This window comes from Alligator mississippiensis, chromosome 3 (assembly GCF_030867095.1).
Source record: "Alligator mississippiensis isolate rAllMis1 chromosome 3, rAllMis1, whole genome shotgun sequence".
Lineage (NCBI taxonomy): Eukaryota > Metazoa > Chordata > Crocodylia > Alligatoridae > Alligator > Alligator mississippiensis.
Window position 1 is genome coordinate 11,917,569 of NC_081826.1, and position 19,864 is coordinate 11,937,432.

Sequence of the window (19,864 nt, forward strand, 5' to 3'; positions counted from 1 at the left end):
GCACGTTGTCTGTGTTTTAGAGTACTGCTGAAGTATATGAGCAAGATACTTCAACGTTGCTTACTTCTGGAGAATGGCCAACTCAACAAGCTCTCCATGTCAGATGATTCAACTCCTCATACAAATAATGCCTCTTTTCTGAAAAACATGGATTCTCTTCAGGGAATTATAAGAAAAAAAAAAAAAAAAAAAACAACTCTCGAGCAAGCCTCCTGAAGCTGCTGAAAACAATTTGTGGTTACATATTTTTTTCCAGATACCTCAACTCCTTGTTTTTCTGGCTCCTTTCAACTGCCTTTGAAAGCAATTTGTCATCTTTTGTACTTACCTGACACTAGAGAAATGCATAAGACCACAGGCAGCTGCTAATAAGCCTATTAAATAGTACAAATGTTACAAAATAAGATTAAGAAGAAATGACTTTGTACTGAAAGTAAAATTAGCTATCTGATACCAGGAGTCTTCAGCTATAAATACAATAGGGCATAATTCTTACCTTTGTGCTTGGGTGCTATAGCTGTTATCATAGGAATCATAACTTTGCTCATCATAAGCAGTGCCATATCCATCATCATACTCCTGCAAGCATACAATAAAAAGATAATTTACAACACATTCCATAACCTGAAAGAAAAAATGATAAATACTAATACCACTATGCACTGATATCTAAATTTATGCAACAAAATGGTTTGAGGTTTTAATGGTAGCCCTATTTTTACTCTTCTGGGTTATTAAACACATTGTATTTTATGGTTACTTACCACAGAGAAACTGTGGTTCTTCAAAGGTCTACCTCTCTATATTAAGAGCTGAAGGACCCTTCCCCGCTCTGGCATCACAACATTTCGAGAACCTTCTGAAAATCACTTCTACTTTGGAGCTTTTCTGGTACCAAACATTTGAACTTCTAACTATGGAAATGACCAAACAATCCTAAATACCTTAGTCTTTGCCACTACATTCATGACCACTCTAAGTGTCAGACAGTCCAGTAACAGAGCCAACACCCTTAAAAAACCATGGTTCCTTTATTAAGCAGGCATTTTACTTCTTTAAAATAGCCTCCAAATATTCTTGCTCGTTTGAGTCTAGTGAACAGCAAAACACTTTGGAAGGTAAGCTGGATTCTAATTAAACAAAGGATTGGAAAACTGTCCACCCAAAAGAAACATCAGATCTACACGATAAAAATCAAGAGAGCAGAGCCGCAGAGATGAATGGGGTGTGGGGGGGGGGATAACAAAAGCTACATGTGTGATAAAATCTTTCCCTCGTAAAGTGAATTCTAGGTCTGTACAGAACCGATGCTAGCTAACTTTCACCACAAAACAATGTAAAACTTCATCCATCTTTAACAAGTACCAACTAAAAACTGCATTCCCTTTGCTTTGATGCCCCAGAGGTTAGGAATCGATAGCTTTCTAAAGGCTTATTCTATCTAAATAGCTCAAAGGCCTTACTTGGTTCTTAGGGTATCCAGTATAGTTTCCCCAAGAGAAAAAAAATAAAGCTTTGAGAAGACACATAGGAGACAGATGATCTGATTATATGCAATTCAGATACCTCACTCAGTATAAAATTTGGAGTAAAGATAGAGAATAACTCATTCACTCTCTTAGAGATGCAACTGCAATTAAGATGGTACTGATAGAGATAAATGGAGGAAAGAAACCTTTCAAAAGACCTGAAAGCACACATTAATCCTGTCAACACAACATTAAAGTTAGTAGTATAGGTCCTCTACTGGCTGGAAAACACCAGATTCACAAGAGGAATCTGCTGATGATAGGAAGCTGAAAACCCATCCAGGAGATGATAAACTAAGGGTATAGGCAGAATACCAGGAAAGGCTAAATGCAATATTCCAAAATCAATTAGGTGGGGATGGCACTTGGTGACCGAATATCTGATTCCCACAGACGGAACATTTTCTGAAGATAATGGTTCCAAACAAATGGCTTTCTAGACTATAGCAGAATAATATTCTGTATCAGAAGTAGTCAAGCAAGATCCTTTCAGCTGAATAATGGATTAAAAGTGATTCTACACAAGTGGAACAGATGGCATATCTGATGAGGCATGTAGCAGTGGCAGTGTCCCGGGAGATCTAGGGGGATTCATGTACCCATACCATCTAGCTCGCACTAGAGCAGGCAGCATAATCTAAATCTGTTTTCCTGAAACTTTCTTGACTACCATTGATATTAGTGGAAAGGCATAAAAGGAATCCCTTGGCCGAGCTGAGTAGGACTGTGTCTATGACAGCATTTCCCTTTTTCCTATGAAGCAGAAGCAAGGGTTCTTCACAGCACCGCTTGCTGTGAAGCAATCTATGACGAGATGGGCCTGATCCTCCAACAGCAGGTTCAGAGTCTCTTTCAAGGACCACTTGCATTGTTCCTGCAAGACTGAGCAGTCTGCTAGATGCTCTCTTTCCTTGTCAGATGACATGGGCTGCCTTTAATGTGCTGAACACCAATCCCAGAGGGCAACTGCGTCCCGACAGTTACGGCAGATAAGAGCCTAACGATTTACTGATGCAGTATGCAGGCATCTGGTACCAACGTGACCATTGACCAATGGCAGAAGAGACTTCAGAGCCACACTAATAGCTCTTCTGCAGAATATAAATAGTGTCTGATCTCCCCCAGATCCCACAGCATCAGTTATCAGCTCCTGGTGACATGCTCCCAAACCCCAAAATATTTGCTTAATGTGATGAGCCAAAATACTAAGGAGAGAGGACTGAAATGAACTTTCTTCATTACACGATCAGGGGACTTTTACTATTGGAGGGTCACAGTAAGTTTTGGAAAGCTAATAGAGAGATCTCACACCTGACCCAGAATAGGAAGGCAGGGAAAGAAAGAATAATCTTGAAAGAAAGAAAAGGGCAGCAGGCCGAGATAACATGCATCTCAGACCTCCTATGGCAAATCAAATAAGCCACAAAGTGGGACGTGGTACAGGGGAGAGTATGGCTTTGTCTCTACAACAAGGAAGAGCAAATGTGGGGTTAGTTCACCTTAATCTCTCTCCAACAAAAAATAACCAACAAAACTTGGTTCAGTATGCTTCTAGTATTATCATTTCTTACAGGCTATATTGTTATATCAAATTTGGCAGTCAGCAAAGAAATTACAAAAGGACTTAAGCGATACACTTTCCTTTTCCAAGTTTCAACATTCGGTACTTTTCCATTGTGTGGTTTTCTTTTTTATTGGTAGCTTTACCACCTCTCTGGTTAATGATACCACACTTGTTTAATTTTCATAATCTTCTTAAGTAAATCAGCCACCAGTTCATTTATAATCCATTATTTAAATGTATCAACCTACTTTATCTTCACAACAAAGTAACAGGATAACCCATTCAACCAAAACAAAAGGAACAGATTCAAGGTAAACTAGGAAGTCACATGCCCTCTCTTTCTCTAGTCTAATACATCCTTGTTATATGAAGACAGGAAAATAATAATATACGCAGAATAGTAAAATACTCAAATCCAATCTTCTCCCCCCACCCCAGCGACAGATTCCCCTTAAAAAGAAACCAAACACGGCCAGTTTAAGTATGTTTTAAATTTTTCCTACAATTAAGTTTGGCATCTTATGTTGTTATTTTCTCTGTATTTGGAAACTATTCAAATGCTGCATGTTTAATGCGACTTGGCCAGTGTTGCATGTAACCCTCTAGTTTAAATTTTAGATAAATCTCCATAATTTGAATACTTAGGGAAATTAGCCTGCAATTTATTTCTGAAATGAACTTGTAGTTCTCCAGAATGTCTTTTTTAACATTGTTTATAAAGCATCAATGGGCAGTACACATTTGGCCATCTAATAACCTGCATTATTCTAAAATATTGTGATCATTTAAATGAACATAAGTAACTAACTATTGTGCTAGATTACATAGTAGAAATCTGATGATTGAGTTAACTATGCTAGTGAAGAATTTGTTTAAAGAGTTTCAGTGTATTACTGTTCCAGTGTATAAAAATCTTTTTTTTCTTTTTTTTTTTTTCTTTTTTTGTGTGGGGTGGGAAGGGAAGGGAAGGGAAAAGCCCTCAGAACCAAAGATGAAGCCATTTTCAATTTTCCTTGTTCAAGTTGCAACATCCTCCTTTTAAACTAGGAAAAAGATGCATGATTTCTAAGGGGAAGCAATCCAACTCCAGAAACGAGTTACAAGTTTATCAGAGAAGCACCAGTTGCTTCCAACCTACCAAAGGTTAAGGACCAAGAAGAGGCTCATCTTTCATCTTCTGCATGATAGCTCATTTTGTTGCCAGGAGTTTACCAGGCCAAGCTATATAATTTATTCTTCCCAGAATCATTTGTATAAAACAAAAGAATTTGAAGTGTGCTGCATACAATGTACAAAATAATCCACATCTATAAATGATACAAATCACTTTACGAAATGAAGTGTATTTTGGATAACACTTGAACCATAAATTGGAAGGGGGCAGTTTTTAGATTTTCCTCTATAGGAATTATATATGGATTATCTTAGAATTCCTACATGGGAAATCTTGTTTAAAGGGATTAGACAGTTTTCACATAAAATGTCTCTGAAACACACTTATGATGCTTTTCCTTGCCTCACTGAGGCAGCGTCCTTAGACAAGAGGCAATGTTCAAGAAAGATTTGTAACACTGGTGGACAGTTCTTGGAGGGTGAAGAGACCCAAAAGGACGGGGCGTAGTGGCATTACTAACAAGTGTCCCAATGCAAAGTGTAGGAATTTGCAGTAGGATGAGGCAAATCAGCTAGGGTAGAAGCAAGAATATACTTGGAAAGGCAAGAGCTCTGAAGGGCAGGAGCAGCCATCGCCCTTAATGAAAGGATCTTATTATTTTAAGCTAGAGAGTACTTCAAGCCACTATCGAACTATTAAGATTATTGGCCAGCATCTAAAGCCAACTGGAGTCCTATCACTAGGAGTGCTTGCATACAGACTGTAGGTGCCTACTTAGACAGCTCATATTTCTGTTTTTTCTGTACTGAGCCTAACACACTCCTGGCAGGTGCGCAAGATTTTTCCCCAACTGATTTATGAAAATGTGAAAAATGTTTTCTTTTCTGGTGTAAATCAGAAAGCCAAGAATGGATGATTGAGAAATACCACCAAGTTGTAGATGTATTAAAATAAATGAATCACCCCTGAGGTCAAAAGACCATGATCTCAAGTCCTGTCTTCTTGCATAACCCTCTGAATTTATACCCACTTCCACAGGGTCACCTGCCAATTTGGTGAGTGACTCCATGTGTGGCAGTTTTAGACCTGCTGCAGACTCAATGCTCAGCATTGCCATAGAGGGATCTGCTAGAACTACCATGTTGCTGGTGGGAGTAGGGAACAACGAGGTTCAGAACTAGCCATTTCCAAGCCTCTTTGTTGGCCTAAACTCATTTTGAGCTGAACAGCATAAGCGTAGAGCTGAAAATGGCATTGTTGCCTACGGTGTTTGTCTAAAGACAGACACACAACTGGCGATTAGCACCGAGTGAATACAGGATTCTTCAGTCTAGAGACAAGCAAAAAAATTAGAAAAAAAAAGGTTCGGATTAAGTGAAATCTACTAATTTAGGATTTGCTAAAAAAGCCTTTCGATTTTACTGGGAATCAGAGCATGCGGGACAGGAAAGAAGACATAGCCAGAGAAACACAAACATCATCAGTATCACAGTGCTTAGGGTCGGAAGGGACCTAACAGATCATCAGGTCCGACCCCCTGCCCCGAGGAGTAACGGGTGCTGGGACTATATCACCCCAGCCAAATACCTGTCCAGCCTCCTCTTGAAGACCCCCAAGGTAGAAGACAGCACCACCTCCCTTGGGAGCCCATTCCAGAGCCTGGCAGCCCTAACTGTAAAGTAATGTCTCCTGACATCCAGCTTGAACCTTCTCTCTAACAATTTGTTGCCATTATTCCTAGTATCCCCCAGTGGTGCACAGGGGAACAGAGCTTCCCCCAATTCTCGCTGGTCCCCCCCCAGTGAGTTTGTAAGCGTCCACTAAATCCCTTCTCGGCCTTCTCTTATGGAGGCTGAATAGGTTCAGGCCCTTTAGCCTCTTTGTAGGGCCTGTCCTGCTGCCACATGACCATGTTAGTGGCCCTCCTTTGGACCCTCTCAATGCTGGCCACATACCTCTTGAAGTGCGGCACCCAGAACTGGATGCAGTACTCCAATTGCGGCCTGACCAGCGTCGCATGGAAGGGGAGGATCACCTCCTTGGACCTGCTTGAGATGCATCTGTAGATGCACGACAAGGTGCGGTTTGCCTCACTGACCGCTTTCTTGCACTGGCAGCTCATGTTCATCCTGGAGTTAACAATGACTCCAAGATCCCTTTCTGCCACCGTGTTGACAAGAAGGGTGCTCCCCAGCCTATAGGTGTATTGCTGGTTCCTTCTCCCTAGATGCACCACCTTGCACTTGTCTGCATTGAGCTACACCCTATTCTCATCTGCCCACCTCTGTAACCTGTCTAGATCTAGCTTGATTCTGTCCCTCCTCTCCAGCGTGCCCACCTCGCCCCACAACTTGGTGTCTTCAGCAAATTTGCAGTGTGCTTTCCACCCCCACATCCAGATCGCTGATAAAGATGTTGAACAGTGAAGGCCCCAGGACCGAGCCCTGGGGGACTCCACTGCCCACATCCCTCCAGGTCAAAAAGGACCCGTCTACCACCACTCTCTGGATGCGACCATCTAGCCAATTTGCCACCCATCTGACTGTGTAGGCATCAATCCCGCAATCACCAAGTTTTTGTATGATTCACTTGCCTGTGTGTCTAGGACAAGGAGGCCATCTCCAAGTCCTTATACAGGAAACAGTTTATTATTAAAAAGTTGGTGTGTGTATGTAACACTAGTTAAGGGCTCAGACTGGGATTACCCCATTTTTAAATGGGGTATACATTCCTTTTCTTTTGGAATTATTCCCCATCTATCAAATGAAGAAAAGTGAAATCAAGAACAAGCTTTTCTATGACAGGTAAGAAAAAAATATTCCATTTTAAAAATGTTTTACAAGAACTTCATGAAACCAATATTCACACACAAACTGCCTTCAGATAGGTAATGTGCTTTTTATAAAATGGGAACTGGTGAACATACAGATCTTTCTGAGAAGAAAAACAGCTCACTTATTTAGGCATCTGCACACGGACTGAGGGAACTAAATAATACATGCGACTTTAGCAATACCACATTCAGCATTAGATTGAATAGTTTCTAGATGCTAAGCTATGTATCAGAATCCATAGGCCTGAACCGAGTGCCTAGGTCCCCAATACAGCGCACAAGGCAAGGCAGGGATTTAACAGTGGAGCCTGCAGAAGTCAGGTGCTCAGAGAGGAGCCATGCACATCAGAGCCAGGAAGAAACACTAGGGACAGGTGAGTGTATCAAAGACTACAGCTCTCTGTAAAAGCTTAAATTCCTTGGTCTGCTTAGGATCCCCAAACCTGAACTTTCAGCATGCACATCACGTCTTTGTCACAAAATTCAATAAAAATGGGTACAGCTGAGCCCTCCTCTTACCTAAGATCACTCATACAAGACATCCGATTCCAAAGCTCAGTTTCCTCTTCTACTTAAGGGGATTTGAACCCACTGTTTCCATATCCAAGAAGAATGTTGCAAACCTTAAGGCAGGGGTTTTCAACCTTTTTTCTAAGCATACTCCCAGGGGGGTGGGGGCGGCAAGCATCCAGACGTGGAGCAGGGGGGTGGCGAGTAGCAGAGCAGCAGCAGCCGCGCAGCATCTGTGTGGCCCCAGCCTTGCTCCTGGGAGGCAGCAGCACGGGGTGGCGGTGGCTCCTTCCCCGTGTACCGTCTGGCACCTTTCAAAGTACCCCAGGGGTATGCATACACCCAGTTGCCAATCCCTGCCCTAAGAGGCAAGCTATTCTGGGAGGTGCTCTCAATCTTTCCAGTTCCTCTTTGCGTTTAATAATTACAAATATAATCAGACCATAGAAAGCGCTATGGCACATGACTAAGGTCTGGGGGTTACAGGAATTGGATTTCAGTGGGGAAAACCTAGGCTCCTTTCCTCCACTGAATATTTAAAGCATTTTATATTAAGTAGTTATTAGAACATGCCTTTCCCCAAGCTGATGAATGACCTAGCTAGTATGGTATGAAGCCATGCACTAGCTCTGGCCTAATGAATCAGTAACTATTCCATTAAACTGATAGGAGTGATTGGTTGGGAACATGTTTTCTTGACAGTCAAAATGGCCTGGACCAAATGTTCTGCTGCTTTTCCCCACATCCACAAAAGTTGGCGCTACCAACTAATGGCCACTAATCAGCTAGACAAACACTGCCCCTCCAACTTTGCCACCCTGTACAAATATACAGTTTGTTCATAACATGTTTCAGTTCTGCAATCCATACACCACATGATAGCTTATAGCCTGGAAGATGTAGGTTCAAATCTCTTCATGCAAAAGAAGAAATGGAACCCAGGATATATATATATATTTATTTTTTTTTATTTTATTTTATTTTTTTTTTAAATCGAAGGAATTTATTGAGTCATTTGGGAAAGTTGGGCAAAGGACCTGTCACCCCTCTTTCAGTTATGTTCTGTGTGGACCTAGTCCGATAGATGCAGCATAAGACTCCCTACTGTACTGTGGTCTGCAGGTGAAAGACTAACTGCTCCTCTGCTTGAGAACACTAACATAGCGTATATGTGAACTAGACTACCAGGCAGCTCATCACAATCAACATTCAAGTGCTTCTGGGAATGTCCATAACGAGCTGCTAGATGCCTGGATTCTGTCCCACATGTTCCTAGGACCAGACATCAAGGGTTCTGAGGATCTGATTTTGGACTTAAGTGCCTACTTCCCTCTGTAGATCAGGTCTTAGATCAAAGCTTACACTCCTCCACCTTCCTTTATTTAAAAAAAAAAAAAAATCTATCTTGGGCCATAATTTTAAAATTGTTCAGAGGATTCAAAAAGTACTACATTTAGAAATGATCCCTAGGCCTCTTACTAGTATGCACTTTATCTTAATTACATTCCTATTATGGAAAGAAATCTAATTGAAGTATCTTAGAGATTAGTTAACTGTCAGAAATTATCAAGTAGTCACTGCACTGGGAAAAATCTGCCATCAAGACAACCCTCATCTGAACGTTAACACAAAAATATCAATAAAATATCCAGGCACATAATTAAAGTTCTGTCACTAATTTTTAGATTGGAAGGAACACTTAGAACCAATAATTGCTTTTCAAAGTGGTCTCAAAAAAGGTCTAACAATTACACTATAATTACCACATATTTTGACTGTGCCTTGCTAAATCGTTAACTTTCTCCACTTTACAGCGCAGAAATTCCCTACCCACTTTTACACTGCAGTCTTTAAATGTGAGTTAAAGTCTGACCTTTAATTAATGCTTGCCAAAAAACAAGATGTCATGTTGGAAACTTATCATGTCCATTGCAACAAACCTTAGCAGAGTTTAGAACAATGACTTGTCATGGAATTAATATGTAAAGTCTTTAGTTTTTAAAATGGCTTACTTCAAAAACTGTATTCTCAAAACAGTCACATGTAGGTAGAATCCCCTAAGTGATGATAACTGGGAATAAACTTAGAAAAATCTTGGTATGTTGTGGAAAGAACAGGGTGTAAACCATCAACTCTCAATTAGAAAGGTAACTTATGGTGTACATGCAAGTTCACATCTACATCCAGAACAGGCATCATCTCAGAAACAGCCAGACTGCAAAAAAAGCAGTGAAACTGTTGGCGTGTTCCCACTCCATATCTATTGTGCTTTTCAGAAAAGTATTAAACACTCATATACTGATAAACCATTCTTATTATAATGGAATAAAAACAGTTGCTTGATTTTTTTTCCTTGGTATCTGCCTACTGGTTTGACCCAGCATTCAACCAAATAGCCTCTTCTTTCGTAAATAAAAGGAAATTTGAAAGACTTAATTGGCCAAGTAAAGAAACTGTGATTAATTAAATATTGGAATATCTTATAGAGTCTTCTGCCAAGCTCCAATAATAAAACCATGAACAGAAGAGGATTTGATTGTATATACACTAAGTTCCACTGACTGCTTTAGGTGTCACCCTGTATCTCCATAAAGTGAAAGACTTAAGCAGTTGTCAGCCATCTGTAAGACAGATACTTCAATAAATTAATGGAACAGTTGAAACTTTGGCTGCAACTGTGCACTGTGCTAAAAACTTGGACCACAGCAGCTGTGGTCTACATCTCCACCAAGTAAGCTAATGCAGCTCATTGACCAAACCAATACAACTTTGATTTAAAAAACAAACAAACAAACTACAAACACAGTAGTAAATTCCAGCATAATTGATTGTTATGCCTATCAACCAGTTGCATATCCAGTGCACTTTGAGTCAAGGTCAAGTGTACTTCCAAATTCAATGACTCGCAGAGTTAGTGTGGTCAAGGCACATAACCAGCATCTTTTGTAGCCAAAAGCACACTGGGCATCTACACACGTGAGAAGTCTGCTCAGACGCTCTGGAAATTCAGGGCATTGGAGCAGTCCCGATTAACTGAGTCTGTGCGGGAGCACAAATTGACAGGCCTGGTGCTGCGTTGGATCCAGGTATAAGTGGCACAGCAAGCATCAGCATTGAGAAAACGCCAGGCAGTGAGCTTCAAACTAAAACTCATTTGATGTGCTTTAGTTCAAAGCCCACTGCCCGCTATTTTCTCAGCAGTGATGTGTGCTGTGCCACTTATACACCTGCATCTGATGCAGCACCAAGCACTTATAATTAGCACGGCTTGCTAATTAAAACTGCCATGTGTTGCATTGGAACCACACATAAAAATGCCCACTAAGTCCAACAGTCTGGCTGCCTAGCCTGAATATTGTGGCTCCCATTTACAGCTAGTTTGACTAGGGGCAACCATTTGACACAAATCTGGAGGTGCTTCAATTCATGCCTTTGAGCGTACAGAAAGATACCTTCATCACTCTCACCTTACCCTCTATTTAAGCTTACCTATCCTTTACAGCCACATTGTGTGAACAAACCGCCCCATTCTAATATTATAAAACCCTGTCTGTCCATAACGCTTTATTTGCACTCCGATTGGCTGTCTTGGCAGCCAATCACAATGCTTACTGAAACAACCAATTGGAGTGTTCTGCACAGACAGATGCACCACTATGACAGTCGGAACCGGGGGGGGGAGGGGGTGCCAGGCCAGCAGCACTGGCCTTGCCCCCCTCCCCAGCCCTGCTCCTTGGAGGCAGAGGGGGACGAAAGGGAGGGGAATGGCTGGATGCACAGGGGCTTGAGCAGGTGGGTGAGGCCAGTGAGGGACTCGCCCCCCCCCCCGCCCTCAATCCCTGCTGTCATGGGGCTACCACCCCACTGTCAAGATGGCAGGGACAGAGCTGGGGGTGGGGGGGTGAGGCCACCAGTGCTCTGGAGGCGGCAGCATGGGGTGCTGGCAGCACAGCAGTGGCCTCACCCTCTGGTTCTGGCATCACAGCCACCGGGCCCCGTCAAAAGCCAGCAGTGAGGGGGAGGCAGCGGGGAGGAGGGAAGTAGGAAGGGGAGGTGAGGGGGCACACAGTAGCAGTGTACCGTTGTCACCATCAGGTCCCGAGAGCAGCCAGAAGGGAGGGACAGGATTTGGGGGGGGGGGGGGGGAAGAGGGCTTCTGTGCAGCCGGACATGCAGTGGTGGCCACACGGGACGCTGGGTGGCGGCTGCAGTCACTGCATGCAAAAGCTTCCCCCCTTCCCCCATGCCTGGGAGCAGCGGTGCTGCAGGGTGGAGCAGCAGGGGCTGGGGTGGCGCATGGGGCTAGAGGCAGAACAGTGGCAGTGTGGGGCAGTGGGTGGCAGTACTCTGCCTCCCCCCCCCCCCCTTCTTGACAGGCAATTGGCTAATCATTGCTACTAAAACTGGAAATAACACTTATCCATAATCAGCTGTCCCATAATGCGAGTGAGAGGGTTCCCATCTGACTCAACCCCCCCCCCCCCCCCACAAAGGGCTAATTTCTTCATATATTGTTTCATCTTGCACAGTCTAGCCTCATCTCCTTTTCATCGCAAGCCATTAAGTATCATCCGGGGGGGGGGGGGGGTAATCAATTTAGTTTAAACTAACAGAGGTCAGTGTAAACTAAAGTACTCTAGTTCTAAAGAAACCTAAACATATGCCCTAGAAAATGGGAAAGACCAAGGTGCAGGCAGTGCCCGAGGCCCTTGCAATCGTAAAGAATTGTTTAGCTGACAAGGTCAAATGATCCCAGGAGGCAAACTACACCTCATGCTGCAGAGAAAGGAAGTAAAATCCAAGGTCTCTACTAATGTGATCTAAAAGAAAATTCCTTCCCAGCCCCAAATCTGGCAGTGAACACATGATTTCACTTTTGATTCAGGGATGAAAGTTGTAGACGTGTTGGTCTAAAAGTAAAAGCAGTCAGTGTGGTAGAGGTGCTATCTTTTATTCGACCAACTAGATAGTTGCAAGAAAAAATGTCTTTATTTGCAAATTTTAGGGCTCGTGTGCCCTTCCTTAGGCAAAGAAGAATGCAAAGAAAGAAAGAAGCATAATTCAACATCCTGCTTGCCATCAGACACGTTTGAGGTAAAGAGACTGCTCCAACTTTTATCCAAACCTAATTTGCATAAAGTGAACTTTTCCAGACAGAAGAACTTACACCTCCCTCCAGCTCCCGTGTGCAATATGAAGTTTCATTTTAAAGAAATTTCATCTCTGATTGGCATTACTGAAAGAGAGAGCACACAGGGGAGCACAATACTAAGCCTCTTTGCCCTACTATTCTGGATAAAGGCAGATTTTTTTAAATATGCACCGTTTCTACCCCTTTTCTTAAGCTACTCAAACAATTCCAAGACCTTTCTTGTGTTTTCCAACAAAAATAAGGAAGATCAGAATGGTTACCCGTGATTCATACAACCAAAAATACACCTTAAAACAGCAAGCAAAATCAAGACACAGCCCACTTCAAAAATGTTGCAGGTTAGAGAACTGCTTCAGGGAACTGGTTCATTATCCCCCAAAATGCAGGGAAATGATTCTTCAAAACCTGACGCATTATGTTCCTTGAGACTCTGACAACTTAGTATTTTCCTAGATTCCTGAATCTTCCCTTCAACATCCAAAAGAAACGCCCTCATTTCTCAGCCACATTCAGCCCAACTGCAAACCCTGAAGATGATGGAACGAAAATTAGGGCATTTTTCCCAGCTTTCCTAAGCCTGTAACAGCACAATAGCCACTCAGGAACGCTCTACCTTTACCATTAGGACATACATACGTACCATACATACATACATACATGACAGATTTTCTAACTGCACATATCTATATACTGCTCCTTCAAAAACAAGTTCCCTGCAGGGTAAGGGAAGCTGACTTGCCAACCATTCTTTCTAGTTCAATTCACCTGTTAAAACAGTGTCTGGAACTCCCAGGGGGCTTTACTTCTCCGAATTAGTACGTCTCCAACATTTTCCATTCACTTCTAACATGGCAGGGGCTCAGAAAATCTGTGCGATTTCTTACTGGCTGACTTTCTCAAGGTTCAAAGGAAAAGTAATCTTCTAATCCCTTTGAAGTTTAGATGAGTAGATTTCAAAATTTCCATTTTAGAAATTCTTCCAAATCTAAAACAAGAATCGAGTTTTGCACTTAAACCAGAAGTTCAACCACTTTGCTGGCCATGAAGGCTATAGTATATTCTTTTCAGATTGCAACGCATGCTCTGATATGAATTCTTCTAAAAATAATTCTGTAAGTCATTACATTAATATTAATTTCAAATTAATTTAAAAAAAGGGAGCCCTTTAGAAATGCCAGGTCTGTCTCACCATTTTTCATTCTCTATCCTAATAACGAAATAACACACGATCAATAAGTGTCTTTATATCTGAAACTCACTGAAATCCTTTGCACTAGCTACACTGGAAGATTGCTTTTAAGGATCGAGTTGTTTTGGGGTTTTTTTGTGTGGTTTTGCTGTTATTTATAACGAGTTTCCCCTTCATCTAGGGCTGATGAAAAAGTCTCGTCTACAGAGAATCCCTGAAAAAACTCCCTCCAAAACAGCTCCCATATTCTGTCCTCAAAAAGTAAGGTTAAGGCAAAACTGATTTAGTATGACCTCCTGCGTCCCATTGTTCCTGCTGGGAATAAATCCCAGCTGCCCTGGCAACCCAAGAACCACAATCTTCCCAGGTGGCTTTACTCTTTGAGAAATCATCTTTAATGAAAGCCTGCAACCTTGCTAAAAATAAGAGGCAATAGCAGCTATCTATCACATTGGTTCCCAACCTTTTTGTGTGTGAGTGTGAGTGTGAGAGACCCTAAACTGGTCGCCATAACCTCTGACCGGCGCTGCAGGGAGTGGAGTGTGGTGATGGTCTGGCGGTGGGGAAGCTGCCAGTGCCCCCTTTGTGCACACTGGCCCTGCCCCACCCACTCTCTGCTCCTGGGCCACGTATGCGAGTGTGTGCGCACATGGGCCCTTCGTGATCCTACTGAGTATCCCCCGCAATCCTGATTTGGGTCGTGCCCCAAGGCTGGGAACCAACGCACTATCACCTTTCTCCACAGGAGGACATTTCTTCAAAAGGAAGAACATCACCACATCTACCCAACAGTGCTAGCGGGGGAAAAGAGTGGATGGCTTGTGTACATGCAGGCATGAACATGCAGAGTGAGACAGGGCGTATCTCCTATTACTCCAAAGGCAGTTTTAACGTCATTAAAAATATCTACTAACATTGCTTTTGTTTTTCTGATTCGTGGTCATGTAGGAAATGTTTAATAACTTTTTTAAAACTAAGGAAACTCCCCCACAAAAACTACATTACGTTGTAAATGTTGTTCAAGATGTGCTGAGCTCATTGATTTTCATTGATGCTCCTGCTCCTCAGAGGCAGGAAACTAGATTCTTTTGGCCTGGAAGATATGCTAGAAGCGTACCTGTGCCCTACGTGAATTTACACCATCCACCTGAGGGCATAAAGAATGGAGCAGACCGAACCTTCTCTCAGTTCCTCTGTCAATGCAGAATCCAGGTGGCATAGGACTCATACGAGGGGAAGGAGAGCAGGCTGTGGAAACCTTGAAGAATGAGAGTTCATGTAAGATAAGGAACCATTCTTTCTTTAAGTGATTGCCTATATGTATTTTACATGATTAGTGAGCAATGGCCTCACAGGCAGAAGACTGGTATTAGTTAAAAACTAAAGCTAGTTAAAAATCTTAGTTTCAGTATCTACTGAAGTGGGCATCAATTCTTGAGGGCTCAACCAAGGAACAGCGGTGGATGACTGTGCAAGTGGGGCAGTTACAACTGGTGGGAAGGTCTCCAATATATACAGGGGGTTCTTATGTGAACTAACACCATCAAACATGCATTTAGACACTATATGGATACAGCTTGACCTCTAACAACTCTACCTGCAAACATCACTATCATCTGTGGGTCTAGTCCTGTTCAGATAGCACAAAAGTGCCATGACATAGCAAGGGTATGCAATTAGGCTTTCCTCCTATTTAAGTGGGAAGGAAAAAAAAACAAATCAACATCAGAAAGGCTGAACCAGCTGGTCTACTGAAAACTGGAGATAAATGCTGGCAAGCCCTGGGCGAGGCTTGAGTCATGCTGTCTTTATGGAACATGGCAGAAAGCCTTAAGAGCCATTTACTCTCCAAGCTAAATGTTATAAAGATCTCTTTTTAGTAGTCATAACAAGGAAAGCACATTGTTAGATGCTCAAAAGCAGGGTGGGTTTGATTTAAATCAAATCTATTTAAAATCATGATTTAAATCACAGGTCAGGAAGCCTTGATTTAATCATTGTTTTCTACAAAAAGTGCATTCTTGTTGTTTGACATAACCTTAATACGTATCATTCACAACTGAGATAGATGTACACGCTATATATTGATTTATTTTGATATTTTTCAGGTTAATGTTGCAGCTACATCAGACAATTGAATTATGATTTGGTTATTTTATTTACCAAAAGATAATTGAAACAGATACTTGTGAAGTCACTGGGGGATGACCTATCCTCCAACTCACTAGATTAATCATGGATATTTCAGGAATATTTTGCCACACTGTATTAGAAGGACATGAAATGAGCACTGCAGTTATTAGTTTAGGGCTTTCTTCTAGATTTTTTCTCATCTTTAATTTAATCTTTTATAGCCTGGCAAGCCTGCTGGCATGACAGATATTCCCTTCTACTGTACCATTCTTCACTAGATCTCAAATCAATAGAGAGGCTATACTCAGAAATGTATCCATAGGCAACACATAGGAGGAGCACGGGGAGGCACGTGCCCCCCCTGAAATTGGCCCTTGCTGGCCACAGAGTGAAGAGTGCTGGCGGCACTTCCAATTTTGCTGGCGGCATTTCTGGTTTGCCACTTGTGCTTCCAGGGTCAGCAATCAGCTGCTGGGGACCACTCCCCCCCCCCCCCATCAGCAATCAGCTGCTGGTGCCCCCCCCAGAGCCAGGAGGCACCACTTACCCATGAACTTATCCCTCCAGACTTCTGGAATAGTCTGCTCAAAGTGTTTCTCTTTTGTTTCTATTGCCCCTCCCTCCTTGCATTTATCTCCAGATGCCTTCTCCTTGCCCCAATCTGCTCCACGCCCAACAACCCTCTATTCATTTAACTTCCTGAAACTTTGTACTTTTAGAGAGAGAGGTAAGGGCTTGACTACACAAACATGCAGAAACACAATACAGCTGATGGTTAGGTAATCAGGTCCATACACTGTTGTTAACAAGGATGTTATCCTTAGAGACAAATCCAGTTTGAGAAATTAAACAAAGCATCACCGAGATGCTTAATGGGATCTTCTAGACTGAGCAGAGTTCCCACTGGGTAGAGTGGTTTTCTTAAATCTTTACTAATCTATACAGAAGCCTCTGGGAACCCCAGAAGATTTGGCCCCTAATATAGTCTATGGCCTGTTGTGACCTATTTGTAAAACTTTTCTGAAAAGGTTACATGAAAATATATGGTCTCAAATAGTATAAGGAGAAGTTATAATCCCTATTCCATGATGATATATTTGAGCTTTAGCATATCTTAAATTAAATCTATCTTTATATAGATTTATTTAAAAAAAATAAAAGATCTGATTTAAATAAAAAAAAGCCATTTTTAATTTTATTTTTTTTAAATCATTGATTTTTATCCACCCTGCTCAAAAGGAGGCCCTGATTAAATTCATATGCTTAGGTTCCAGGAAACAGGTCTCCAGGACTGAGGAAAAAGTGAACGAGATCTTTGGGGACTCTAGCAGATTTTAGGGTGGGAAAATAAGTCTAAACCCTGAATTCTATGATGATGTACACATACTGCTGCTAAATGTACTGACTGATGGTCCTGAATATTTTAGGGTCAGACGACACTACAGAAGAGTAGAAATAGGGATGTCCAATACCCTTCTAATACGAACTGAGAAACACACTGTGGGCAGGATTCAAACTGTCCCATAAAACAGTGCAAGGAAGAGAATCCAGGACTCCCCTCTTGTAGGGGAATGCTATAACTGTTAAGTTACAGAGACAAGCTTTCCCTTGCTTGCACCAAGAACCATTTCTGTTAAAAAAAAAATAAATAAAAGGAAAAAAATAACCCTTGCTATAGGAATTGGAAGGCCCAGTTTATCCCCACTCTTGCTTGTCCTTCTGGCGCCAAGAATCAGAATGCTAACTGGGAAATGCTAACTGAGAAACGCATACAAATTTGTTGGCTCAGTTTGTACAGGAAAAGTGGTGAATGTCCTCACAAAGCCTACTTGACCAGTAGTTAGGGCACACTGCTCTGAAGTGGGAGATCCAGTTTCATCACCCATCAAATGTATGTGGGGAATAGTACCAGGTCCCCACATCCCAGGCATGTACTGTAACCACTCAGCTGTTGGAAGGCAGCAGGGACAGGACAGGGCCAATATCACTATCATTCCCACCATTAGTTCTGAGCTCAATTCAGTGTGATCAATATAAAAGTCAGTTGTAGCTTTTGGCTATTTATCACCGTGGCTATTCTCTGGGATATCAGAACAAAGCTTGGCCATCTCCCAGGTTAGTATGGATTACTGTAAAACTTAGGGGGAGCTAGGCACATGTTTCTGAGAAAGTATATGCATTAATCATAGCCACTCACCATTTGCAGTTCCAAATGGAGGTGGATATTGGATTTAGGTGCATAAACAAAAGGTGCTGGCAGCAGGATGAGATGAACTGCTCTTTAGAGTTTTGGCATCTAACTCCTTACCTAAGCCACGGTTAAATGCCTACTTAGACCATTTGAATCCATCCCTGCGATGTGCACATGGAAGGTCTTGCATTTAGCTGAGCAAGATTCCTGTGGTATTTATGGAATAGTTAGGTTGGCCTGGACTATCCTGGTATAGTGCATAGGACACGCAAGTGTAGGTGGCCGCTGAATCCAGGTATCTGAACACGACCTGCAGGTCACAGAAGCTGTCAAGCACGGTCTAGAATCTTGCTTGAGATGGATAAATTCTTGATGATCTCAAACGTAACACGGCTGGCTCCTGCAAATTCTAAGCTTTGGACCAGCAACGGTGTAGATCTTTTTTCTGCTGACCTAGAGCCCCATATGGCAAAGAAAACCTCTAGGACCATGTGAAAGGAGTTTTGGGGTTAGTTTTTTGTTATGCACCAGTGGCTAAAGCATATAATTGGAAGCCTTGCAGCCTTAGAAGAACACTGGACTGCGAAAGATTTAGTGAATACCATCAATGCTGAGGAAAGACCCCAAAAGGTAGAGCTCTGTTCTGACAGCAAACTGCTAGTAGTCAGATACGTGGAAGGAAATGCCTGCAGCTCGAGAGCCATGAACAAATTGTGACATTCAGTGAGGGAAATATGCTGATTGGAGTCATCCTCCTAAATTTAGAATGACCAATGAAGCTGTTAAGAATCCTCAAATCCAGATTGGGACCTAGTCTGTTTAACAGGATTAAAAAGTAGCGACTGTAAAATCTTTACCTCAATTCCCCATGCCTGAAGAAGGGTGACTGTGCCCAAAAGCTTGCCAAGAACTTTTTTTCCAACTACTCAGTTGGTTTAGTAAAAGGTATCACCTCTACTCAAAAAACCTTGCTTGTGTATGTCCTTAGACCAACACTGCTACAAACCAATAAACCAGCAAATCTTTACTTCTACAGTTGAAAAGTACCTCTCCAAACACTGCAGTGATTCCAATCTCCTTTTGAAAAGTATCTTGTGAGAAACGTTTTTAAATAGGGATGGGGAAAGGGAGCTGGTTGTGAAGATATTAGAATTTAACAGAAAGCCGTTTTATACTTTCCAGGGTGCACTGGTCTCAGGTAACTCATCTTCTAACCTCTCAAAAATGAAAATTCAGTTGCCAAGTGTATGTCTGCTGAGCTCTCCACAATGGTGAACTTTCTGGCATCACAAAGCAAAAGGGAAGAAAGTGGAAGAAGTCTTTTAGTGTTGGCACCTCTGCTTTTTAGTTCATGGTTTTGACATTTTCCGAGGGTTGCAATAGTGAATGGCAGAGACCTTCCACTTGATCGTGCTCTGAGAGTCTCACCTGCCACTTCTCTGAGGTTATCAGGCAGATTTTGGGAGAAGGCTGTGGAAGGCTTTTGAATCTTTTAAGGAACAAAGAACTTCATCAGTCTTCATATTAAAATTGAAAAAAGCGTTTGTATGGGAGGTCCTTGTTAGTGGTTTAGATCTTCCCGAGTACCCCAAAAGACTGGAACCACAAAGGCCTGAGCATTGCAGTGTAATCAGTCACCAAGGTGGATT

The 19,864-nt window shown here is 42.1% G+C and overlaps 1 protein-coding gene and 1 long non-coding RNA gene across 7 annotated transcripts in view; one reads left to right on the plus strand and one right to left on the minus strand.

Annotated features, from left to right (window-relative positions):
• The window catches only part of KHDRBS3 (KH RNA binding domain containing, signal transduction associated 3), a 187,575-nt gene that overhangs the window by 37,600 nt on the left and 130,111 nt on the right, over positions 1–19,864 (minus strand). For 5 of the 6 annotated variants that reach the window (XR_001374058.3, XM_059723717.1, XM_059723715.1 and 2 more), the window contains 2 exons: positions 15,009–15,149; positions 497–579 (listed from right to left, as the gene is read on the minus strand). Coding sequence is in view for 5 of the 6 variants with exons in the window: in XM_059723717.1 (XP_059579700.1) it covers positions 497–579; positions 15,009–15,149 (224 nt within the window). In the remaining variant the exon portion in view is untranslated. The remainder of the gene's footprint in view (positions 1–496; positions 580–15,008; positions 15,150–19,864) is intronic. The other variant, XM_006263763.4, reaches the window with a different exon arrangement.
• LOC109281747 (uncharacterized) lies at positions 11,276–14,777 on the plus strand. The gene is made up of 3 exons (XR_002088527.2): positions 11,276–11,342; positions 12,556–12,644; positions 14,637–14,777. It is a non-coding gene; the product is annotated as an uncharacterized LOC109281747 (long non-coding RNA).